Source organism: Rattus rattus, chromosome 3 (genome assembly GCF_011064425.1).
Source record: "Rattus rattus isolate New Zealand chromosome 3, Rrattus_CSIRO_v1, whole genome shotgun sequence".
NCBI lineage: Eukaryota > Metazoa > Chordata > Mammalia > Rodentia > Muridae > Rattus > Rattus rattus.
This window is the reverse complement of record NC_046156.1, coordinates 54031694-54058251: the sequence shown is the minus strand read 5'-3', so window position 1 is coordinate 54058251 and position 26558 is coordinate 54031694. Positions and strand designations below refer to the sequence as shown.

General features: G+C 42.2%; 1 protein-coding gene across 2 annotated transcripts in view; it reads right to left on the bottom strand.

The window, feature by feature from the left end:
* The window catches only part of Magi3 (membrane associated guanylate kinase, WW and PDZ domain containing 3), a 178417-nt gene that overhangs the window by 8563 nt on the left and 143296 nt on the right, over window positions 1-26558 (bottom strand). For both annotated transcript variants that reach the window (XM_032897584.1, XM_032897585.1), the window contains exons 12-19: window positions 24265-24421; window positions 21764-21855; window positions 19451-19643; window positions 16639-16821; window positions 10532-10717; window positions 2976-3078; window positions 2130-2256; window positions 1475-1618 (exon numbers count right to left, since the gene is read on the bottom strand). In XM_032897584.1, coding sequence (XP_032753475.1) covers window positions 1475-1618; window positions 2130-2256; window positions 2976-3078; window positions 10532-10717; window positions 16639-16821; window positions 19451-19643; window positions 21764-21855; window positions 24265-24421 — 1185 coding nt within the window. The remainder of the gene's footprint in view (window positions 1-1474; window positions 1619-2129; window positions 2257-2975; window positions 3079-10531; window positions 10718-16638; window positions 16822-19450; window positions 19644-21763; window positions 21856-24264; window positions 24422-26558) is intronic.

Sequence of the window (26558 nt, the reverse complement as noted above, 5' to 3'; positions counted from 1 at the left end):
TTACACCAGCTGACTGCCAAATTCTTTCTCACCTGAGCCTATTATCTTTTTTTCTTTTTTGGTCATACAGACAAGATGAGGTACCCAAGGCCTCCTTTGTCTTTGTCCCTCACTCACTGAACAGATACTTGTGAGTCATCTAAGCTGGTCCTTCCTTCACTGGAAGGTGACCTCTTCTGCATATTTTGTCTTCTATCCAGTCATCCATGCAAGAGTGACAGCCAGCTCTCTTCTCTAGCACCTCTGTACTGACAACCACTCCGTTCTCTCCACTCCTGCACGCAGCCTAAGACACCGCAGGGCTCACCACCAGAGGGCAATCCCTGTTATGTGGGTTTCCTCTCCCTCAGGTCCCACCACTGATATGCTTCCCTCAGCCTCGCTCCTGAATTGTGCTCACCTCCGAGCACCTTCATCCGTCACTCTCTGACCCTCGCACATGCCGGGTCACTCTGAGGAAGGACTGGTATCACCCTCGCACCAGTTCCCCTGACACAGGCATAAAGTCTAGCTTAAGGCAGACACTCAGAACAGGTTATGAAGTGAGTGATCAGAGTGAGGCACAAAGCTGCACTTGCCAAGAAGCTATTTGTATTCCTAAAACTAGGTCTACTCATGTTGCCCAAACTTGTTCTGGTAGCTGAGGATGACCTTGAACTTGCGACCTTGTCTCTACTTCCCAAGTGTGGAAATATCAGCTGTGTACCCACTCACAGTGTGTATGTGCTGCCAGGGCTGACCCCAACGCTTTGTTATAAACAGGCCCACTACTGACTGAGCTGCAGCCCAGCACCCCTTCCCCGAGGCTTTTTGATTGTTAGACTTAAGAATAATTTGTCTAACCATCTACTCAGGTTAAAAGGTTCTTTTGCTCTGGTGCCTGCTGAAAACAGAAGAAACCCAAAGATGTCTAGAACTTAAAATCTATACTGATTACATAACTATCAAATTAACTGATTTTTAAAAATCGAGGCAACAATTCCTTTTTATGTAAGATTCCTTTTAAATATCTAGAGAAGGAGACAGGTGGAGATTTATAAGTGGTTTAGTCTCCAGTGCCTTGCACAATGCTGTTGTTGCAAGGTTGAGAAAGTCTGTGACCCAACTCTAGTCGTTCTAATAACTATAATGGTTGGCAGGGCCAGAGTGTTTTATGCCTCTATAGGGATCTAAGTGGAAAAACTCCCTGGACTTATTATGTCTTAGAAGAAACTGTAGAGTCCTTTGGTCCTGCTATCTTCCAGACTTGTAATAAGATAGAAGTGGTCTGATTTACTAATCCATCTGCCCTGTGCTGTGTTCTATGGACACACAGACAAGCCGTGAGGCTCTGAAACCCTGGCTGGCTAGGAAAGCACATGTGGCTGCAGAAACCCCTTTCTTACATAGGCGGCTGCATTCCCATAAAGCAGTTACTTCTGGAACTTTTCAGTCCAGAGCCAAAAGCGAAGGCTGGGAACACAAGTGAACTCACGTGAATTCTGCCGTCTTTGATGGCAGGCCCGTCCTCAGCAAGGCGAAGGATGAACAGCCCCATGTTGTACTCCTTCCCTCCTCGGAGGCTGAACCCAAAGCCTCGAGGGCCTCTCTCCAGCTCCACAGGGTAACACCCAAGGCTCTGGGGGAAGGAAGCACAACAGAGTGTTCTCATGCACTGCTTCTGCTGTGCCTTGCAGAGAGTCTGCTTTCATAGCTGACTTAGAGAAATGGTGTATACTCCTGATATCAGTCCTGAGTGGTAAGAAAGGAATGCTAGTTTGGGCTGCAACTTAATTTTTATAAATTCAAATAAATTCATTTGAAAATTATGCCTTCTTCTAGTTGATCAATGTTCAATAGAACAACGAAAAGAACAGAGTTTTTAAAAGTACCCACTTTATAGAGTTTTTTTTTTAAATTTCCCTGAGAAACAAGCACAAGCCCCCCTTTAATTAGCTGTACAGTGCTATGCACTGGTACATACTAGGCTCTGATCTCTGTCTGAATGGTGTAGGGAATGACAACCACATTACCAGTTCTGTAACGATTAGTAACTTTGGAAGCAAATGTATCGGGACAGATTTGCAATAAAAACACCGACATCAGCCATACAGAAACCTAAACCTCGGCAGCAGGGTGTCTGTGTTTACCTGACTGTGCCGACTGCCCACTACGGAAATCACTGCGGTGTCCGGCTGTGCAAGGTGCTTGTGGTCAGACCAGGAATGTCTGTAAGAGCTGCAGACATCTTTCCCAATTTCACCTTCTAGGGCAGTTCTGTGAGAGAAACCAAGTTACGTCCTACACTGAGAAAATAAGAAACAGTCTAAAAAGCTCAAAGCTTTTAGTCTAGAAGTCTCTCGAAGCTTAGCCTTACCATCCTCTATCCTGACAAGATGCTGTAAACAGATGATCTCTAGAACCTGAATTGCTAGAAAAAGACTGCTCACTCCCTCCAGGGTAGGTTAAAGACTGAACCCCATCCCCTTCTGTCAGTGGTGTTTTGATGAAGTTGCTCTCAAAGAAAGCTGTACACAAAATAACTGAACCAGGGGCAGCCACTGTGACCTTGTCACCATGAGAAATGGAGCTTCTGGAGCCCCAAGGCCTGGGAAGATGTTGAATTTGTGGAAACCTAGTTTCTCTTTTATGACTAATATTTTTAACAGAGGAAAGAAATATATTCAAATTACTGCCTGAGTGTAAGGTAGTTTGAAAAGACTGAGTCAGGTGGGGCTGGGCCTCCCCTACTAAAGTGCTTACCAGAGAAATAGGCTAGGTGCTGCCCCAAGGCTGACTAGCTCACGGTGCTGTGCCTGGCATGGAGGCTGGGAAGAGGGGTGAGGGTCTGGAGGGGCAGGAGGCACTGGGAAGGACTGTGAGGATGAGATACACAACAGCTTTCCTCCAGACTTGCCTGTCTGGCTTGTGTATTCCTGCCTGGGAGTGGGAGAGTAAAAAGCAGGGAAAAACCCAAAACCTGAGAATAGCCACACCTGTCCCCAGGTATGTGGGTGGCCTGCGCCTGTCCCATGGGTCTGTGCTGCAGTGCTGGGCTCTGCCTGGCTGAGTTTGTTCCTGATGGTGGACCATGATGCTCTGTTTAAATGAGAAAACAACAGAAATCAGAATCTGCACTTGAAAACATGAAGACCAAGTGGATTTTAAGTAAACAACAGCGGTGGTTAGGTCCCAGCTTTAGGGCTTTCACAGAACTGCAGTTACTTCCTAGAGGTGGAACAGTAATGACCTCCTCCCTGGCTTTAAGTAACACTTATGTTTTAAGAGAACAACAGCCATTTTTTATTTTACATTTTCAGCCCTGCCTCTTCGATAACATGGAAACCAGAACTACATACATCCAGTCATGTCTGTATAAAGGACAGCTCCAGAGGCTCCTATGCTCTCGGTGCCCAGAGCACAGAGGCCACTCTGCAAACTATACACATGTGGGATCTTGCATTTTAACAGAGGAAGTTATTCTGCCTGACACTTAGCATCAAAGATCACAAAGTCATCCAGAGTGTTGAAAAATGTTTATAAAGATTCCCAGTTTTTGTTTTCTAAGAGCATGGATGTGTGTGGGGCGGGGTGGGAGTGGAGTGAGAATGAGAATCATTTGTGTCCATGTCATTCTTAACTGTTTGGGTAACTACCTGCAGAACCAACCCAGGCCTACATTTACAACTAGGTGGATATCCTGGGAGACGACAGTCTACAGGGAATCTCAGACTGCAGAGCCATTAAGAAACAACTGAGTGTGATGGGGGTGTGTATATCAGAGCAGACGTGCGGAGGTCAGAGAACAACGTCAGGAGTTGGCTTTCTTTCGACCATATAGATCCCTGGAATTGAAGTCAGGTTATCAAGCTTGGTGGCAGGTGCATTTACCTGTAGAGCCATCTTGCTGGCCCATATCATATTTTTAAAGCTGAAACTTTTGAATATTTGACTCTACACAAACACCAAAATGTAGGATATTAAAATATCAAAGATGGAGAGCTCTACTAAGTAACCACATGCATCAATTCTGGAGCAAGATGGACAGGGGTTAAGCCGAGTCCCATTGTGCACTGTGTGTTCTTGAGCACTTCCATTCTCCATGCTTCTGTCTGTGTCATCTGCAGTTTGAATCTGAATCACCCTTTAGGGTGCACATGAGTGAGTGTGCAGATGTGAGCACTTACACGTTTAGAATAGAACAGTGGGGTTGGAACGAGAATGGCGCCTGTAGGCTCAGCTACCCAAATACGGGGTCCCTAGTTGACCGTGCTGTTTGGGGAAGTCTGGGGGTGTGGCCTTGCTGGAGTAAGTGCTTCTCTGAGATTAGACTTTACGGTGTAAAGTCACGTGCTGTCCTAAGTTTGCCTTTTCTGCTTCTTGCTGTGTTCAAGACGTGAGTGCTTGGCTTGCTGCCGCTACCACCCCGCACCATCGTGCACTGCACCCCTGCAACTGTAAGCCCAGTCGCCCTGGTCAGGACGCTCTGTCTCAGTGAGCAGTGAGCCCCATGTGGAATTTCTCTCTTCAAGTGTATAAATATCGCCTTGTACGCATGGTAAGTGGAGGCTGAGATCAGTCTAAAGAAGCTGATAAGTGAATCTTGGAGCATAATGGGAGATAAAATGTCTGATGTCAAAGATAAGAGATGGACATGGTAGGAAAACTTTGGGTTTTATAAATCATTATTCTTGGGCTTTATACTCTATAACTCTTCAAAATGTATTTAAGAATGTCTTGCAACTGGGAGCCAAGAACATTCCTAAAGGCACAGGCTAAAGAATAGGAGGTGGAGAAGACAGAAATGTAATGTGGTCAAGCCTGGGCTGGGCAGTCCTAATGCTGCTTTGCTGCTGGGTTTGTGCTGAAATGCGCACATTAGGTGTGGACACATGGCCTTGGACAAGTATCTCACGAGGGAAAATGGAGAGAAGGAGGCTATTAACCTCCTCCTTTATACTGGATGTGTTTCTCTTTTATAGTGTAGTAGTCACAATTTTACCTAATGAGTTTAGGGTGTTACAATTTGACCCCCTAACTTTTTCAAAATATTAAAGAAATTATATATGTATTTATTTAGTTTTTGAAGCAGGATTTCACATAGCCTAGGGTACTTTGGAACTGTTATCTAGCTGAGGAAGACCTTGAACTTTGACTTCCTAAGTCCACCTCCTGAGTTCTGAGATCCCATACTCACTTTATATTGTACTGGGTTTTGAACCATGCTAGGCAAGCATTCTACCAACTGAGCTACATTTCCAGTAGATTTTTCTTTTCTTTTCCCTTTTTTGTTAAGACTTTGAGATTATAATGCAATTACATATCTCCCATATACTCCTCCTTGTTCTCTTCAAATTCATGGTCTCTTTTTTCATTGATATTGCATGTCAGAGAGAGAGAGAGAGAGAGAGAGAGAGAGAGAGAGAGAGATATCAGAAATGATTGGACTGTAAGACCCATTTAACAGGAGGGGAAGGAAGCCACGCCTGGTACTGGAAACCCAGCTACTACTCTGGGCCAGTGAAGCCATGGTTATTGGAGGAGAATCTACAGCACTAATTTTAGAACAGCATAATCCACAACAGTAACTTAAGCGTTTGCCTTTCTACCCACAGGTAAGCAGTCTTCACCCTCATCCAGGAAACTTCTCTTTCAACAGATGGAGCCACTACAGAAAACCACAGCCAATCCAAATGCAGAGCTGCGCAGCCCAGTACCAGGGGATGCAGCTACAACACACGCCATACCCAAGGCTCAGGGACCACGGTGGATGAGGGGCGGGAAGATTGTAAGAGTCAGGGGATTGGTTTGCTGTGAGACTGTGTCCTAGCAATGTCAGAAGTTACATAAAGTATCAACACGCCTGCCCGAACGTGGGCTGAGAAAGGACGGCGCCAACTGACTGGAGCTCATGAGGCCTAACCCACATAACTAACTACAGCAACTGAAGGTTTGGGAGTGGCAGGAATAGTGTTCCCCAGGGAAGAGCATACCTAATTAGTTATCCAATACCAGACGGTCGTCCTGGAAACATACATACAAGTGACATTATACAGACTGAGCAGGTTGTATCTCATGGTTTTCTTGTCACCAATTTTGAACCAATTCTCTCAGCTCCTGGGCCTTTAGTTTTAACACAACCCATGAAACAGGCCAGTTGTTCTGCTTTAAGGTAAACTTTCTGTCATATATAAGATTCTAACCAAATTTACCACCTGGAATGAGCCTTCCTACTTCACCTCCTATTCAACGTGTCAGGTTCTATGTGGGATCCTTCCGGCTGCTTAAGCATACTGCGATCACAGTGTTTTCACAATGTTGACCACACTGCACACAAACAAGCTGATAATGCCAAGTGAAGACCATGAAATAAGGGCTCAGGAAGGTGTTTCAGTGGAGGTAGAGATGGCCACTGTGGTTACAGAAACACTTTCACAACACTGAGCCAAATGGTATGTTGATATTCATTGACTGAGTAAGTAATTCTGCTCCCAGAAATTATCACACTCTTTTATAGGATATACAGAGAAATGTGTATCACAGGACTTTTTTGCTGTTCGGAGGAGAGCAATGTGGGAAGCAGACAGGTAAGATGAGGTTAAATACCCATGGGAAACTAGCAAGCTACAATGTGGATATACTGTAAATGTATAGAAAGAATGCTTTAAGAACAAAGCACAAAACAGCAAAGAGAATATAAATGAGTCAGTCTTCATCAGCATTCCACGGTTTGTGCATCAAAGGTAAGGAATAGGAACGTGCAAAGACAAATGTCGCCTGGGAGACAAACACGTGAAAGCTGCATACCTAAGGAAGATCTAGCATTCAGAATACGTACACACACACACACACACACGCACGCACACACGCACGCACGCACACACACACGTGCACACACATGCACACACATGCACACATGCTCGGGCACACACACAGGATTTGAATAGCCATTTCTCCAAAGCACAGGAAAAGATGCTAAACTTAACATTACTCATTGTAGGGACATGCGAGGCCAAGCACAGTGGACTATCACTTCACATCCCTTAGAATGGCTAATATGAGAAAACAACCCGAACCAGAAAATAAGCGCTGTAGAGGATCCGACACATCTGGAAACCTCCCTCGTACATGGCTGATGAGAGTAGAAGATCAGGTAGCTGGCTAAAGGAATCATCTGGCAACTCCGCAAAAAGCCACACAATATTACCTGACAATTTTAACTTTAGGAAAAGTTCAAGAACAATGAAATCATTCGTTGTAAAAAAACATGTACAGTAATTGACATAATTCACAATAAAAGGAGAAACAAATGTCTACCAAATGACTAATTGAAAAGTAAAAGGGTGTATATGTGCTATGGACTTTGCATTATTACATATAAAAGGAATGAAAAAGACTACAGTGAAGTTAAACCTTAAATGTTTGCTAGAGAAAGAAACCAGATAGACAAGGTCACATACTATATGATTCCACTTAAGAAAAACGTCTAACAAATGCACAGAGGCAAACAGCAGATGTATGGTTGCTGAGGGATGGTGTAAGGAGAAAATAAGTAACTTATAATGATTATGGGGTTTCTTTTAGGAGCTAATAAAATGTGACATTAGTGGTGATAGTTAGAAAACCTTGTGAATAAACTTAAAAAAAAATGACCCCCCCCCCAAATAGTCCTCCAGAATAGTACAGGATGGCATGTTGTGATGAGTTTTATAACATGTGAGTTTATTTCAGTTAAAAGAAAAAAAGAGATGGCATGAGGAATTGTAGAATCTTTGAATTCTGGGAAACAACACGAATCCCATAGTTGTGAGAATAGGCCCAGAATAGCGCTCTATAACAGAATCATCTACCTATACAACCCAAAGAGCACAACACACACACCAGACAGTGCACTTTAAAGGCGCACATGAGAACAAACACACGAAGTACACTAGAAGGGAAACCAGAGTGCAGTGTGTGGGCAAGTGGGAATAAACGGAGACCTAATGGGGAGAGGGCACAGACGATGTCTCGTTCGCCCCAGTGTATGTTCTTGGTGGCTATGGTAACTTTATGGTAACTTATGTCCATATAAAAACAAAAAGGACTTGACAGACCATTAGGAGGGATGGAAAAGCTATAAAGTGAGCACAGTACCTAGTGCAGCCAACTCCCGCTCCAGCCTTGGGACCAAATTACTGTGGCAGAGGCACAGGGTGGACACAGGTCCAAGTATATGACACATGGCACTTGCCTTATCCTGTCTGTGGCAAAGTAGTCCCTGATATAAAATAGCACCGTGCAAAGGGAAGATGAAGGGATGGAGGAGACACACTGTTCTCCAGGTAACAAACCCTTTCCTTCTCACGGTGAAGGCTGGGGTGGACAGGAGACAAGTATCGGTAAGGGGCCGTGTAACTTGGAGGAATGGTGCGGATATAATTTCTGAACACAGCTTTCAAGATTCACTTAACTGCAAGGCAGCTGGTAAGTTTTACACCGAATTCAATGAGAAGCTTAGAAAACAAATTCTATGAAGGAAAATTTTAAGACAAAAGGGAGACTTTATATTATTTCTTGAATAAAATAAAGCATTCTCAATGTTTTCATAGTTTAAAAAAATCCAGAGTACAATAAAATGACAGATAATCAGTGACTAAGATTTCTGTTTCATTTCTTCCTAGTGGTGACTGACACGATCCTGTCCCTTCATTAACATCTGTCCAAAACATTTGGCTGAAATGTCAAAGGTAGTTTTTACTCTAAGAAAAATGAGCAGGGTTGGGGATTTAGCTCAGGGGTAGAGCGCTTGCCTAGCAAACGCAAGGCCCTGGGTTCAGTCCCCAGCTCTGGGGAAAAAAAAAAAAAAAAAAAAAAAAGAAAAATGAGCCATTTTGGATAACCTTTTAGAAAAGTTGACCGTCAGTAATAAGTGAGTCCTTAAAAACACCTGTTCTCCCGCCACGGTACCCAGGTTCCTCCAGGCATGTGCAGTGGTTGTCAGCAGCAGCTGCACTTCCAGGACGGTGAGAATAAGCAGTGAGGAAAAGCTTCCGTTCCACAGAGGTTTGTCTAGACTTGTCCTGTATGCTACTGCATTACCAGCCTGAGGGGCCTGCAGTCTGCTGCTCCTGTACTGAGCATCCCTTCTCCCCTCAGGACCCCTGCACACCAAGGCCATGCCAGCACTGGCTTTTGTGACATTTGAGTCACAAGGAGGGAATGCTCATGAACAAGTACGTACCACAGTGCCTTGGACAAAAAGAAGACTTACACAATACCATAAAGGTAGAAACATGTGAGTAATCCAGTAGGAACAAAAGAGGAAATATGTGGAGAAATGCACCTGGGCATAGTTCTAGTTCTGGGAGGCGGAGGCGGGAGATCACTTGAGCTCAGAAGACCAAGTGAGACCACACTTGACAACACAGCACCATGCTGTGGGGCTGGGGTTACAAAGCACCTGGAAAGTGACCTTAGGACCATAGAGGAAAACTGTAATGTGAATAAACAAAGTCTGAGGGACTTTAACTGCTATCTCTCCTTTCAGCAGTGCTGGCGATCCAACCCAGGGTCTGTGCATATCAGGCAAGCATTCTATTCTATTCCTGAGGGAATTTTATGAGAGGAGATGAACCTTCCTAACTCTGCCTAGTCTTCTCATTATCACTACAAAGTCAGGATGGATGAGATGAGCGTTAAATAGTGGCCGCTCAGTACGTAATGAAAGAAGAGCACGGCAGTTCAGAGAGTTCCTCCTTAGAAATCCTCAGTGACTGACAGGCATGTTCCAGGGCGGCCAGAAGTGTTCTACGCCTTACTTAGGAGCGATTCCTACACGCTCCATTCCTGTTCATACAGCATCTGCCCAGAACAAACCTCCACTCCCAAAGAAAGTCACACATGGCATGGATCTGACACACCAGCTGTGCTGTCAACAGAAGCTCCCTCTGAACTCTCTGGAGGATCTCCTTGCACTCAAGCTGAGACATAAGACATCGATAAGATCTGGAAGTGTCACTTCTGGACACCTGCTTCTTGACACATAAACGACCACCATTCACCAGCTAATTTTTTGAGCAGTTGACAACTTTATAGTAAATTGTCTCAGGAGACGAAGGAGAAAGCTACAGAATGAGACCACAAGCACATAAACAGCTCTCATACACCCTGGGCTTGGGCTGTGTGCTGGTTGAGTGTGAATGGCCCCATAGATTCATACGTTTGAATGACTGGCTCCTAGTTAGTGGAACTGTTTGTGAAGAATTAGGTGAATTCTTGCTGGAGTAGGTGTGGCCTTGTTTGAGGTTTTAAAAGCCCAAACTAAGGCCTGCTCTCACTGTCTTATACATGAAGTGCAAGCCCTCAGCTACTGCTCCAGGACCTGCCTGCCTGCCTGCCTGCCTGCTGCATTCCCCTCCATTACAATGGACCAGTCCTTGGAAACCACAAACAAGCCTCCTGTTAAGTGAGTCCTTTTATACACTGCCCTGGTCATGCAGTAGAACAGGGACAACAGAACAGTAACTGACACAGTCAAACACGATCTTGGGGAGGGTGGCCTTGTTCTCACCTTCTTCAGCAACCACTGTCAGCGTGACAGTGACCCCAGCATCTTTGATGAGCTGAACAATATTATCATGGGACAGGTCAACAATGGACTGCCCATTCACCGCAGAGATGTGGTCTCCAACTTTCAGTCTTCCACAACGATCAGCTGGACTTCCATCTATGACCCGGCCAATTTTATGAGGAATAACTGTGGCAAGAACCCCAAGTTTTCCAGTTTAGATACCTGCTAGTAATGGATTTGTTCTCATCATTATTTAAAAGTTTACATACTAACATCAAAGAAAAGGCTTGGAAAACAAAGAGAAACAAGTACAATTATCCTGTCCACCCCTCCCTGTCCACACAGAGACTTTTTAATGTGGTTGTAACCACAGATATAAACTTGCTGCTGTTTTCTACTTACTAGAAACCTTGTTCCAGTTTATTTAGTTTTTTTTAAAGCCATTTAAAATCTTTTAACCTTATTGACCTAAACAGCTTCACTAGGACAGTGGAGAGAGAGAGAAGAGAAATAGATGGATGGATGGATGGATGGATGGATGGATGGATGGAGAGATAGAGAGATGAATGGATGGAGAGAGATGATAGATGGATAGAGATGAATGGATGGATGGATGGGTGGATGGAAAGATGGAGAGATAGAGAGATGGAGAGAGAAACTAAATGGCATCAGCCACACCAGAGGTGAAGGTGTGATGAAGGAAGAAGAGAGCCAGAATGAGTAGGGAAGAGGGAAACACAGGAGCATATGATGACAGTCCCAGAAAGCTGAGCTGGGTCTGACAGGTCCTTTCGCTGCAGACGGCAGGAAGGGGAGTGCTCCTGGGTTTGAGGGCTCCTGGGAGAGCATCACAGGGCATATCACAGTTCTCTAAAGGGCACTTAGAGTCCTCCTAAGTTGATATTGGTTCCACATGTGTCCTTCAGATGTCCCTGTGAACAGCCTTTCATAGTTTTCTTCTTTTCAGATTTATTTATGTGTATGGGTGTTCTGCCTGTATGTATGTATGTATGTATGTATGTATGTATGTATGGGTGTATGTATGTATGTATGTATGTATGTATGGGTGTGTGTATGTATGTATGTATGGGTGTGTGTATGTTTGTATGTATGTATGTATGTATGTATGTATGTATGTATGTATGTGTGTATGTGTATACCATACGTATGTTTGGTACCCTGGAACTAGAGCTACAGACAGTTGTGTGCTGTCATGTGGCTCTGCAAGAGCAACAAGTGCTCTTTCCTTCTGAGTCATCTTTATAGCCCTTCTTCCACCTTTCTTAGGCAAATACCATGCAGGGTTTGTCAAAGCCTCCTCCATACAGTTGGCCCAGGAGTCCCCAGTCCCACTCCAGCTCCTCCTGGGTCTTCTCCCTGGCTTCTGATTTGGAGGTCTGTACCTCACTAGGCTTTCCGGCTCCAGCGTGGTCTCCTCCCTGACTCAGCTCTTCCCACTTGTACCTGAATCCTGCATCTTTTTCCTCTTTTTATATCATTATTCCAATTTTTCTAGCTAAGGGACACTGTTAGCTATCACAGCTGTGTCAGTTTTTGCTTCTCTCTCTCTGTCTCTGTCTCTCTCTCTCTGTCTCTGTCTCTCTCTGTGTCTGTCTTCCTCCCCTGCCCCTCTCCAGGAGAAATCTTTAAACAAATACAGGTCATTTCATGCTAAGACTTGATAACCAGTTAGAAGTCCAGGTACAATGAAAACAAATGACTGATCTCTAAAATGAATCGTATTTCTATACAAAAATTAATTTGTGGGCTCGGAAGAAGGCTCAGTTGGTGTAAGGCCTTGTAAGCAGGCAGACCTCCGTTTAATTCCCGGAATCTACATAAAAGTGGGCATAGGGATAAGGGTACATGATTAAAATCCCAGTGTTAGGGATTCAAGGCAGGAGAATCCCTGGGGCTAGCTAGCCGGCCACCCCAGTGTAATGGTGATCTCCAGGCCAATGAGAGGCCCGTGTGAAGGGAGGCGGGCTGTGTTCCTGAGGATTAGACCTCAAGTTGTCCTCTAGCCTCAGACACATGCACACATGTAGACGTGCCTAAACATCTTCCCAACACACAAACACACTGGCATAAAAATTAATTTGAGCCTTTAGATCTTTTTAAAAATCAAAAGTTACATAAAAATAAGGTGTGACTATCTAGCGTTAAGGCTCCCTGGGTCTCTTTGCACGCAGCTGTGAGCACCTTGTAAGTGTGGAGGGCCTCAGGGATGCTGCTGCAGCTCTGGGTTACTGTCTAAGGGCCTGGCAGATTGGGGGCGGAGGGTACTGTGTTGTTGTCATAGTTTAAGACAAGTCCCTAGACATTCAGGGCATCTTGTCAAACAAGGTATCATTCAATGTGCAATCAATGACATTCGTACCAGGAAGCAAGTCTGCAGTCTCTGAGTTTTCTAGCCAAGGTCAATACTCAATACTCCTGAGTTCCACATGACTACTGACTGATATGATCGGTGACAGTAATTTTAGATGGCACTGTTAATTAGGTTTAATTTCCTGTGTAAAACACTCCTTACTAGTATTTCTGAATCATAGTTGGGAGTGTCCTATAGACATTTAACAGACTTTCAATTAGACTGGAAAAATTATTGTTGGTCATGATTTATGTCCTTGACTTTGCTAGAATTATACAGTGATAGATTTTATTTTTAAATTGGGGACAATTAATGTAGGAAACAAGTGCCTTTTAGCACAAAATGAAATCAAGCACTTAGGAGTCGATTTTCCTTGCAAATAGAGCAATTAGAAAAATGCAGTGTATTCTGGACCATGCCCTCCAGCAAACATTCTGAGTTGGCTCACTATAACAGGTGACACATTAGAAACATGTGGCAAATCATATGGTGGCCCTGTTGTGACATCCTAAATCAATACCTTAGTTCTACTTCTTAGAAAAAACTTACTTACACATAGTGTTATTCAAAATCTCCTAAGAAATCATTCAACTTGGCACACTGAAGGGTTTGCTCAGACTTGGTAAAGCACCAAACAGAGTTAATCTCTGAAATCTCAGAGGTTCCTGTTTTTACCATGTGGGCAGAGCAACAGTAAGGCTCTGTAGGACAGTGGCATGTGACTTCCCACAGAGCTTGTCTGGGTGATGGAAGTGGTCAGGTTCTTAATGTCTTTACACTTAGAGGAGAACCACCCAAGTATCTAGAACCAACAGAACCCTGAAAGGTCACATGTTGAGTGGACTGGGAGGTCTGTCCCGGCATTTCCTCAGAGTTCGCATAGTGTCAGGTCTTGCCTTATCTTTGTTAGTATATAGTGACATCTGCCATAACACCACCTTCCCCTGCCTGTCTACACCCATCTCTGGCTCAGTCTGGGGTGTGCAGCTCCTTAGGTCAGATGAGTGCTCCTTAACATTTACTTTCAGTAAAGCAAAGACAGTAACAGGAAAGGCTCCTCTTTCTCAAATAAACCCTTTGCAAGCAGAACTGAAAAGCATACGGCAAGAGTAACAGTGACATGTCTGCAGCACTTCAAAGTGAAGTGAGATGTGTCCTTTCACCGAAGCAGGGCTTCTCTAAGCATGGGCTCACTGCACCAAGGCTCACTGCGAGGATGCTGGCCAGGACTGCCTGATCTTGGACAAAGCCAACAGCAGGGAATTTAACGATGTCAAAACTGCTTCCAGAGATACTACTAGGAACTCTTTTTTGAGACACATTTACCTGGGAGAAAAAGTGATCTATGTTGAACAGGGTTCTGAGACAAGGTTCATAAAGGAAGAGATAGGTTTTCTGCCTTTCCAACAGTGCATCCTCTCTTGTAAAGCACACTCTGTCACTAACTGCACTAACTGGTCTGCTTCTGGGAATGGAAGCCCCCGTCACTTACACTTACCTAGGGTTCTTCTCTCTGAATGAGACAAGTGTTATTCTACGAGGAATGCTCCAGGACCCAGTACTTGTGACATTATTATCTAGCAGTTAAGTGAAATTAACAATTCTCATTTTGTACCTTGACTTAAAACTTTGGATATTTATAAAGAACATGCCAACCATGTGAGTCTAATTTATGCTCACACTGATACTTAATGAGCTTCAAACACTCCTTTCCTGCCACATGTTAGTTTTGTGCCTGTCTTATATCTGAACTGGGTTTTCGTATCTCATTATTATGTACTGATAAGCATTTTGGAGGTCCTAATGGAGAAGGTTGCTGGGTTCTTGTTTGTCACTGCCAAGATCAGCTATTCTGAGGCTAAGCCAGGAAGATCCCTTAAACCTACAAGTTCAGGAACAGCCTAGACAGCAATGATCAGATGCTGTCTCAAAAACCCAACGAATTTCCTCTCTCCTCAAACTACAGGCCAGAGCCTGTGGCAACGCCTTAGGTAAGCGGTAACACGAGCACAGTAGTCGCAGTGAGCCATAGCAGCTGCCATCGGCTCCGGGATCTACATGCGTGTCACAGTCCTCAACCTTAATGAGACAAGGGCGTCAGCACCATCCTCTGTTTATAGGGGAAACCACAGCTCTTGCAGGGTAAGTAACCTGTCCCAAGGTAAGTCCATCTGATATTAAAGATAGAATAGACTTGAACAAAAGTCTGTCTGATTATGAAGCCTAAAAAAATTAATGAAATCATTTAATTAGGTAAAATATTTACATACACAAAGCCATCAAAATATCTAAGTGTTTAAATGAATAAAAACAAAAAATTTAATATAAACAAAAAATATAAAAAGGTTTAAGCATGCAAATAATCTATCTTCTTATTGAATTCACCTATATCGCTTTGTTTTATGGTGAATACTAGATTCTCATCTTTTGCAGCAGTAGGAAGAGAGAATTTTTAATATAAACTTGTTCAGCACTTATCACATAGTATAAAAATCTTTTACTATATTTATTAATCTGAATCAGGGATTAGATTATTATATGGAATTAAAATGACCAATATGATTTCTTTAATAGTTATTAGTTTTGAAAAGTCTGACTTCCAAAGATGTTACATCAAAACTAACTCTTGTTTCATATTCTGACATAGCTACATAATTATCTTCACAGCATCAGTGACAGTTCTAGTTCCAAGTGTTACCATGGCAACTGCTCTGGGAAACTGGAACAGTGAGCAGTGACCTGATACTACAGCAATGCTCATCCACATTACAGCACCTCCCCCCTTTACATGCATGTATTAACTGTAGCAAGACTTCTGCAGTTTTCTGAAAATGCTTTCTTTTATATTTCTCCTTTTTTGCTAAAGTCTTAGTCACCATTTAGTTTAATAGGATCTTCTACCCAAAAAATAATCAAATCCACTATCAAAGGCAAGAGCATATTCTTATGTGGTCAAGGATTTTTATTGTTCTGACTTAGAAAAAATAGTTATTAGATAAGCATAATACAGAAATATCAGTGTGCTTTTTCTTACCTGATATTCAATTGCACTTCATAATCATAGTTAGGGTTCTTATTTTTTAGAAACTAAAGATAAGGCAAACATTTAATGCACTGAATCCTATCAGCCTTGTGCTTGCTAGATTATCTGTCTTATATATATATATTCATCCATCTCAGATGCAAAACTCTATTAAACATTGGCTCAGAATATTAATTTTTAAAGGTTCCAATAAAATCTTACTTTTCAATGAAATATATATGAAAGGCAGAAATGCCTCTTATCATTCAACAAGAATGCTCCCTATTTGGAATACAATTATTATTTATAACATGAAATATCCAAGGTATAACTGGGGCAAAGTTTTCTATTTCCCAGTTTTATTCCTTCTCAACTGCTCTCAGAATTTAATTCATCTCTAATTTAGAAAATCAGTACCCTCCCGACTTAAAAATTATTATTTAAAAACATTTAAATTGTACCTTTTTCTAAATTCATAAAATTAGATCCCTGGCATATTTCCTCACTATTGGTGAAAACAGATTTTGGGGGGGGGAGCATTTGAGACGCCAGAGAAATCTGAAGGCTGAAGGGTTTAGACTGACTGATTTTGGAATTAAAAATTTACTTCTTTAAAAAGATAAATCTAAGACAATTTATACACAGGTCTTAATTCATTTACTAAACCCAGAAAACTGGACGTTCAGGGAGAGAACAGGATACAGCAGCCCTTACCTCCTGGGGGCGGCTTGCTTTTAGAGGTGAGGATGACAAAACCAAACCCTTCATTTTCTTTCCTCTGTAAGATAACATCATAGGACTCCTGTGGGGCAGACCTGGTTGGAAGCTCTGTCCGATTCAGGCGAGGAGATCCGTTCTGTGAGAAGGCTTGAGGGCTTTCATCCTCGGGTTGTTTCTCTATAATAAACAACATCAGTTTCGATATTTATGGAAAACAGTGTAGAAAATAGTTAAGTGCTAGTTAAGTAGTTTAGTGCTGGGCTATACAATAAATTTCACTTCTAATAACAAAGAATAGAAATGTACTATGTTGTCCATCCTCCCTGAGAAACTTGGGGCTAATCAAAGTACAGTGTAGGCAGCCGAGGGTCTGACTCCTAAATACTTAAAACATACAACAGATAAACTACATATGACCCAATGTCATTTCACTTTTGAGAGAGCTCTTCAAAACCTCTACAAGATCAGTTAGTTAAGAATCATTGAGCCCAATGAGTTAGCTCACCTGGAGAAGGCATTTATCATCAACATGCATACAATAAATAGAAAAGCAAATAACACCAAAACCAAACAAGTTATTTTTTAACAACGAATTATTAGAATTGCTTTAGTTCGTTGATGGTTATAAAGTTTCAACAAAAGCAGATGATAGAAATGACACAGTAAATTTTATTTTAAGTTAATGGTGATATAATTTAGCCCAGGGACTGATGAGTACCGATGTCTGTGGAGGTGAAAGCTCCAGAAAGCTGCCCAAGCCGTCTGCTCTCTACACAGGATGCCTCTTACATAGGTGTTCATACTGAGGCGTCTCGGGTGGTAAGGTCAGCTGAGCTCACCATGATATCCCACATCAGCAAGTTGTTGGTGTGAATGGCCGGCTTCTGGGTATAAAGTCATATGGAGTCCCCTACAAAGGGCAGTAAGCCTATACCCTTTGCTGCTATTCAATGACATACAAGAGTGACAGAATAAAATGGAAGCTCTGGTTGACTTGGAAAACAAGAGAACAGAGGAAAGGCTTGTTTCTGTGGCAACTTGGTCAGCTATCACTAAGAATCCTAGTGTACTGCATTTCTTAAAGACACATTTGTAAAGTCCCTTTAGCTCTGTATTTGCTTGATGTTAAGAATATTTTAGCTCCCGAGAAAACAACTCAGTTAGTAAAGTGCCTGGGCCATACTGGGGAGGCAGAGACAGACAGATCCCTGGGCTTAGCCTGGTCTGTAAGAAAGTTCCAGGCCAATGAAAATACTCTGAAAAAAAAAAAAAAGCAGAGGATGCTTTAGCAATAACTGCCTACGGTTGTCCTCTCTGTACACATGGCTCCCACTAGAGGCATGAGCACAGGTACATTTAAAAAGAGCAAGGTTTAGAATCTAAATATAATATACCGACATCCAGTTATCACTGAGAAAACAAGGGTAGGGGTTCTTTTCCTACTGGAATGAATTAGCTAGGTCTCTAATAATATCAAGTGACTAGAAACGCCATGGCACATCTCCTGCGATTCTTTTCAGGTTTTTACTGACCCAGCACAACCAAGGCGAAGAGGCAGCACCGCATGAAGATCTACAGGAACCTCCACGGGCAGGCCTCTGTCACACTGCTGCTATCTAGCGCAGGGTCAGACCAGAGACTTCACACGTGACAGCAGGAGGCTCAGCCCCCAGTGCCATCGATTAACACTTACTGAGATCTACTTATCAAGCAGTCTTCCCTAGGTGCTGGAGTGATAGGTGACAGTAAGTAGATCAAAATCCATCTCTCCATAAGGCTTAATTTCTTGTACTACTAAACTGTCTGTCTATCTGTCTCTGTCTGTCGTCCCCCCCGCCCCCACACCCCTGGCAAGAATTCACTTATAAAATCCTATTTAGCAGGACATGGTGGCAGAGGTGGAGAGATCTCTGTAGGGTAGCCTGATCTACATAGTGAGTTCCAGGCTAGCCAGGGCTACCCTGCTTTAAAAAAAGATCCTATTCAGTAGTCACAAAGGTGTGGAGAAGAAACTACAAGATCTGTTCATATTCTATTGTCATGGTTTAGACGGTGGGCTCTGCAGTTCAAAGTTTAAAATAGACCCATTACTTACTGCACATTAACCTTTTTGTCAATGACTGCACATGATAATAAGTACACTATAGTCTGAGAGTCCAGAGAAAATAACCGATGCGTTTGATACATAATAAGCAGCAAATATTAAGTTATCTTCCACCAAAACTTGCTTTTTGAGTACACATGCATGTGTATTGTGTGGCACAAACAGAGACGGAGGACAACTTTGTACATCAGGGTCTCTCAGTGGCCTGGAGCTCACCAAGCCAGCAAGCCCTGGGGATCTTCCCTCTGCCTCCCAGCAACAGGATTATAAATCCTGGCACCCTGATGGGCTTTTTATGGGCTATGGAGATAGCACAAACACGGGTCCTCCTGCGTGTAAGGGAAGCACTTATCTGGCTAAGGTATCTTTCCTGGCCCTATACCAAAATTTTCTAAAGAGAAACATTCTACTATTTGTAAATATTTGGGATTTCATCACGATCAAGCTGTTTGATATGTTCAGGTAGAGGCTATCTTACTATGATAAAAATAACTATTTATTTTAAAAATTTAAACCAATACTCCCCTTCACAGTAATATATTGGTAAAATTGTTTAATACCATAACTTAATGTAGCAAACCAAAATTTATTTCTACTTTGGAAATCTATTTCTGGATCTTTTACACTAAAAAGCTTTCTGCAATTGGCTCTGAATTATCCCAAAAGTGTCAGCATATACACTGCTGAAAGAGCTTTCCATACCTCCATAGAAGATCTTCCTCCTCACAGTGAGTAACACGTGGCCATTTCGAGCAGCAGTGGTCATTAAGTCCAAGACTTGCTTATGTGATTTCCCTTTAACAGGAATCCCATCAATACACATCAATTCATCAGCAGCACGGAGCCTACCATCCTTTTCCGCTGCTCCCAGGGGAATGATGGCCCCAATATATATCTGTAAGATAGCATAGTATGGTTTGGTCTATACAGTTCACTAAGATCAACTGAAGACCTAATCTATGAAAAGACAAACTTCAGAAAGACGGTATTTTCAGAAAGTACATATTCTCCAAAGTGGTCCTTCAGACACCCACACTGTGTTATGTAGTTCTAGATCCCCAGGTTGAGTCCAAGGAAAATACAAAGTTGCTTAAGAACTTACAAAGCACCCCCAACTTCTCTATACTACATATAACAAAACAAACAGACATGCTTTAAAAAAGAAAAGTGTGTGTATGGGTTCTACACATCATTGTTCACACCATCAGGGTCATTCTTATGATTCTCCCATATATACCATGGTCAATAATGCAAGTTAGGGTCATATAAGCAAGAAATATTTCTTGTTCCTAAATGTCAGAGGGCACATGGAGGTTATGAGTCACTGAGAGCCCTGTGCCTGCTGGACCCAGTTCATTCTGTTCTCCAGCAACTAGAACCCTGTAATTTTATGGTTCTTTTAGAACTACTAACGTTGATGTTTAGAAGAGAAAGGTTGTTCACAAGTTATTGAGGATAAATTCTTAAATTGTCTAAGTGAACATTGTTATTATTGACAAAATAGAAAGCAATAAAAAATTCATATTCTATCAAAACCAAAGTATCTGACATTTGCTTTGAGAACAGCATTGGGCCTTAACCTCTATGTCTCCAATGATCAATGTCATTGTAAGCTGTATTATTAATTATAACATTTATATGCTATAAATATGATACAGCACTCTGAAATAGAAGCCTTTCATATTTAAAGGACTACATTTCTAAAAGTAACAAAGCAGGACTTCTATATTATATATAACAAATATAAATGTCCTCTACACTGTATTATTTCCCTGACATTTAACACTAAGGCAAAAAGTAAAACCAAACTCACTGTGTTTGTTTTCTAAATTAATCCATATAAAATTCTGGACTTCAAATGCTTTATAAATATAACCCTTGCATCTTCTAGGATTTTAATTATTTTATATTTTGCTAATGCTAGAGCTAATAAGAAAACAACAAAGTGTTAAGCGTCCTGCCAGTTCTATGGAGTAGTCTGAAGACTAGCTATTGTGGTAAAGCACATACTGGATTACAGGGTTCTGAGACAGAATTAGTTCAAATAAGCTTTTTCTGACTGCTAGACACAAACAGATCTATCACTGAGTCACAATTCTAGTTCCAAATAACCTTTGTTTACTTAAAAAGGACAGAAGAAAAGTAATTGATGTTAAGTTTAGAGCTAAATACTCAGTTTTAAATGTATGGTTTGTTTGTTTATTTTTCTGAGGCAGGGTTTCACTGCACAGCGTAGTTATCCTGAAATTCACTCTATAGACCAGACTTGCCTAGAACTCAGAGATATGTTGATATATGGTTTTAAGCTTATGCCACACTATGTTAACTTAAGAGATAATGACATAGAAATATGGCATTCATACCAATAAAATTATTTATTAAAGGAAAAAAGAAATCCCAGTACACTTAAGGGGGGAAGGAAAACAAAACAGAAGCGACCACTGAGAGGTCTGATGAGCCCTTCTCCCTTAGGCCTACTTCTCTGAACACTTGGTCCCTAGTGATGGATGGCACTTTTCAGGAAAGGCATGGGACCTGTGGAGTTTTACAGGAGGCAGTATATCACTGGGAGGGGGTTTTGCGGATTTATAGCCATGCCCCACTTCCTGTTCGCTCTGTGCTTCCTGCATGTAGACGGAAATATGATCTCTCGGCTTCCTGCTCCAGCCACGTGCTCCATGACTTTCGGACATTACAGACACTGCCTTGGAAACCGCATGCCAAATCCTTCTCAGCTGCCTAAAATGTAACTAATACAACCTATATTCCACAGCTCTCCATTCGAGACTATTAACTAGATCCATGGGCTGGGTGTGATGGTCACACATTTAATTCCAGGAAGGGAGGCAGTGGCAGGATGCTTTCTATGACTCTGAGGACAACCTGGTCTACACAGGGAGTGAGTTTCAGGCCAGCAAGGCCACATAGTGTGACACTGTTGCAAAAACCCCAAACCAAACCAAACCAAACCAAACCAAACCAAACTCCCATCACTATCCAGCAGTGTGCACTTACAGACTGGTCAGGTCCATCTCCTCCCAGCACCCTGAAGCCAAACCCTGATTCTTGTTTCCGAAGAAAGACATCTAGGTCTTTGGTGTTTGGTGCTAAGGAAAATAAGAATATGTAAATACAATTTATTTTGAAAGGAATAAAATAAAGCTCAATATTTGATAGAAAAACATTATTAGAGCATTCAAAAACTATAATCTCAGAACATCTGACATGTGAAAATATATATATGAGGGCTTATAGAAATTCCTGCTTCAAAAGTTAAACAAAACTGTGTCAAGACGGATCAGGTTACTATTCCCACTCCCAGGCTCGGGGTATGATACTGCCACTAACTTCTAATATTGTCCAATCAATATTGCAACATTAACTTCAGAATCAGCCAACTGAAATTGAAAATGATTTAAGTGAACATTTGACCAAGGTACTTTAAATCCTAGGAAAAGAGAGCCCATAAAACGCCTTATTTCTACTCATCAGCAAACAGCTTTGTTTAAGAAAAACTATTTACTTAACCTAAATGTGTAGAATGTTAGACTTTTTAAAGAAAAAGAGAAATAGGTATGTACCCATTTTCTAGGTGGGTAAACTAAAGGCCTGAATAAATCACTCGATATCTTCCAATAACTGGTAGAACTAAGATTTAAACCCGGCTTGACTCCCCAGATGCCAGTCTACCCCCACAATCTTGTCCCCAGGGAGCTGGGTGTGAGGATATTTATCCAGAAATGTCAATTTTATGTCTAAGATTTTGTCTCCAGGAAAATATTAGCTTTATTCATAAAGAAGATGAATTTACTAAGAAGAAAAAGAAAGAGAAACTGCCAAGAAACTACATAAAAAGTAAGTGAAATATGGTGTAGAGTAACTTCCTGGCAATTCTTTAGGAGCAATCTCTTTGGATAAATACTTCTACTCATATAAGTCACACACATATACACATACAGTAATAATAAACTAAATTTAAAAAAGAAAAGGAAGAGAATCCATGAGTCAAATTCATTTGTCTTATAGAGGGCCCAAAGCCCCTGCAGAGTTTACACAAGTATTAAGAATATATCAGACAATGAATGGACAGCCTGAAGAGAGGGGTCTACACATAGATTAAATCATTGCTCTGTTGGCTTGTGGCTGGTGTGGTCCTCTCCTTCCTGAATACGGCAGACAGTATGGAGATAAAGACGGACAACTAGTCACACGTGAAGTCAGTCACACGTGCCATTCCCAATGTCTACCCCCTTTACAATGCAAATAAAGCTCGGTTTCCCAGTAATTTATTTCCTTTATTCACTTTACATCCCAATTGCAGCTCCCACTTCCTTCTCTATTTCTTAAAAACAAGTAAAATTTTAAAAACCAAGCTTAAATAAACCTGAAACTTTCCTTCAGAAAGGATGTATTGTCAGTAACTAAATTAGTGCGAAGGGATACTTCTTAATGTATCCTTGTCCTTCTCCTCCCAGGTGACTCCTTCAAAGTCTGCTCTGGCTCACTCTCATTACAAACCACACTGATCATCTCTACCCTCCAGCCAGAAACCGCGTTCTAGCCACAAAACTAGCACTCTTTCCCCCATAGCTAGGTATTCTGTGGTTCTCTTTTATCCGCCCAGTTCCAGCTTCCCTTTCTGCTGTCCAGGGTCTGTTGCGCTCTTGCTCTGGCTTTCCTGCCAACTGCAGCCACTCTGCAGGGCACAGGCCAAGGAAGCCAGTGTACAGTCTCCCGGCTTTGTCTTCCTCTTTCCTCTTCCCTCTGAATAAAGCACTGTCTGATGCCATACGCCTCCATGGTGATAAACTGACTGCGGTCTACTCTGCATCTTTCTGCCATTGTCCTGGCTAGGCGACATCTGGTCCCCATCCCCTGGCCATGAGCCCAGCATACTTCCATGGCACCATTCTGCTTGTGGTACGCATGCTTATTCCATCATGTATTGTCTGCTCCATTTGGATTTAATAAACTTTTTACATGCAGTGTGTAGCAGGTGTGCAGCTTGGTTCACGTGGGTCCTGAATCACTGGACTGGAGGCTGTCCCAAAGCTGTGGCCTGCCTGTGGGGTGTGTTCTTCTAGCTGGGCTGCCTTGTCTGGCCTCCCTGGGATAGGATGTGCCTAGCCCTATGGACACTTGTGCAGGTGGAGGGATGCCTAGGGGGTCCCCTACCTGCTCAGAAGAGAAAGGGGGGGATGAAAGGAAGCATTGTGAGAGGGTGAGAGGGAGGAGGGCTGTGAGCGGATGTAAAGTGAATAAAAAAGATCTCTAGGTGTAGGTAACTTATTTTTCTCTGTATTGCAATGTACCTAACATGGTATCTGGTGGACAGCTTGTACTTAATCCATGGTTTTGATAAAGGAATGAACATACTCAGCAAAGGCTCAGAACGACATTGAAGTGGGAATGAAGGGACACTATCTCAATGTCCTTGTAAAGGGTGGGGGGCTCCAATGCTAAAATAGTGCAGATGATCTTGCTACACTCCCATGACGTATTTTACAGCTACTTACGTTTATCTTCATATAAAGTCTTGGATTTCAGGTAGACTTCAGAAGGATCCAATTTCGGGGATCCTGATCTGATTATGCTGGGTGGAAAAGGCATAGGCTGGGGAGTAGGCTCATTTATAGTCTCCAAACTTCCTGAAGTTTCTTTTGTATCTGTTTTCTAAAATGGAAATAAAAGGGCTTACTTAGTATTTTAGAAATGAGATGGTTGGTTACTTTGTAGAACCATGGTCTAAACTGTGGCTGTAAGCAGAATTGTGGGCAGCAGAGTTATAGAAGACTGAGCGTATGTCCACACTCACTCACACAGCCATGCCTATGTGGTCACAACACACCTACCTTACATTATTTAAAGAGTTTATAATGATTCAACTGGAGGGCTCTGGTCTTATGTTTAACCAGTCTCACCCTTTCCTTCACCACCAAGACACAGAGACTGGAAGATGACGATAACTGAATACAAGGTAGCTCTAAAGGAAGCAAGAGGGAACACCCACCCCCACTTGCTAACTTTAATTCCCAGTGACAATGTTCAAGATAGTATTCGTCTTAAGACATTGGGTTGGAGTGTTATGGCTCCTGATGCATTGGCAAACCTCTACTGGCCAATGCAAATCCATCTAGGAAGACATCCATTTTGGCCAGTCAGAAAAGGGAAAACAAAATACAAATATAACTTTCTCAAAGCAGTCAGGCAAAGTTATTTCTTTATTTATCACCATTACCATTGCTTCATGGTGTGATTTATGGTGTGAGTGTGGGTGTATATGAGGTCAGAGGACTCCTTTCAGGAAGTCAGTTCCCTCCTTCCCCTGTGGGTTCCTCCATCTAACTCAGGTTGTCAGGCTGGCAGAACACAAACCTTTAATCATTGAGCTATCTCACTGGCTCCAAAGTGAGTTCTTTAATAGAAAATTTAAATACAAATTTCAAAAAATAGCCTAAAATGAAAAGTTTGAGATCAGCTGTGCTCTCCTGAATTTTCGTTGAGAGAAGGAGTCATGGGACTATAAAATAACGAACACTGACTAGCATGAAGGGACAGCAGTTTATACAGAGTACTGAAAGGTGAATCACTCCCAAGCACTGTATCACATGACCTAGACTCAGTGAGATGGCAGCAAGGTGACAGAGCCACCTCCCATCCCCCTACATATTCTAGGATTCTGTCAGTGTCCCTAAAGGTCACCAGAGACTTCCATCATTGTCTTCAGTGTCACCATGGCTGAAGGGAACTTATTGTGACATACAGAACTAAAATGGTTGCTAGAGGAAGGAATGGAATGTAGAAAATGCAGTGCAGTCTTAAAGTATTCACACGAACCTAATGACAGAGAGCCCATAAAAAAGCAGGCTCTAAACGGCACCCCCTCAAAGTCCCACCCTGCATGCCCTGATCCACTCAACAGGAACTTCTGCAGACTTAGTGTGTCGGAAGGAATTAACCCATTTAATACTATGTGGTCTTTCCTTTAAAAACACATGACTTTTTCATAGAACCAGCTTTCTATTCCAAACAGGACAAACCAGTAACTAAACTGAGGTTTTAAGTATAATTGTCTTTATATCCATGTAAGTACCCACAAATGTATGTTATGCCTAGTAGAGTTTCTTCCACAATAATTGTGCTACTTAGCACAACCATTTTTTTTTTAAAGATTTATTTAGTTGTTATATATACAATGTTCTCCCTGTTATGTATGCCAGAAGAGGGCACCAGATCTCATTACTGACGGTCGTGAGCCACTACATGGTTGCTGGGAATTGAACTCAGGACCTCTGGAAGAGCAGTCAGTGCTCTTGACCTCTGAGCCATCCCTCCAGCCCCCAGCACCACCATCCTATTTTCTCCATATGAATCTGTAAGTAGGCTTTTCAGTTATTCAAAGGAATAACAAAGAAGACAGATTTTAGATCCAATACTCTTATCACTTGATATAAGATTTAGCTCAGAAGGCAACAATTATTTTGGAAAATTTTGTTTAGTTTCAGGATCATCTAAGTCTGGGCTTTATAATCTCCATGAAATTATGATCAACTAGTGTGTTTTCTCCCTGGGCACCAGCAAGAAGATGTACTAATGACTTGCCATCTGTCCTAATAGCCAGCTCCTTCTTCCCTGGCTCCTCTCTAAGGAGGACAACTAAAAGGACGTTTACACAGGTTCTTCAACTGCCCACTTTAGGACTTGGAGAGCAGGACCACTGGTAATCTGGGCCTCCAGTGCTCTTCCAGCAGCAAACCTTAATCAGTCCAGCACAGCCTCCAAAGTGAGTTTCCTACCAATGCCTGAGGTT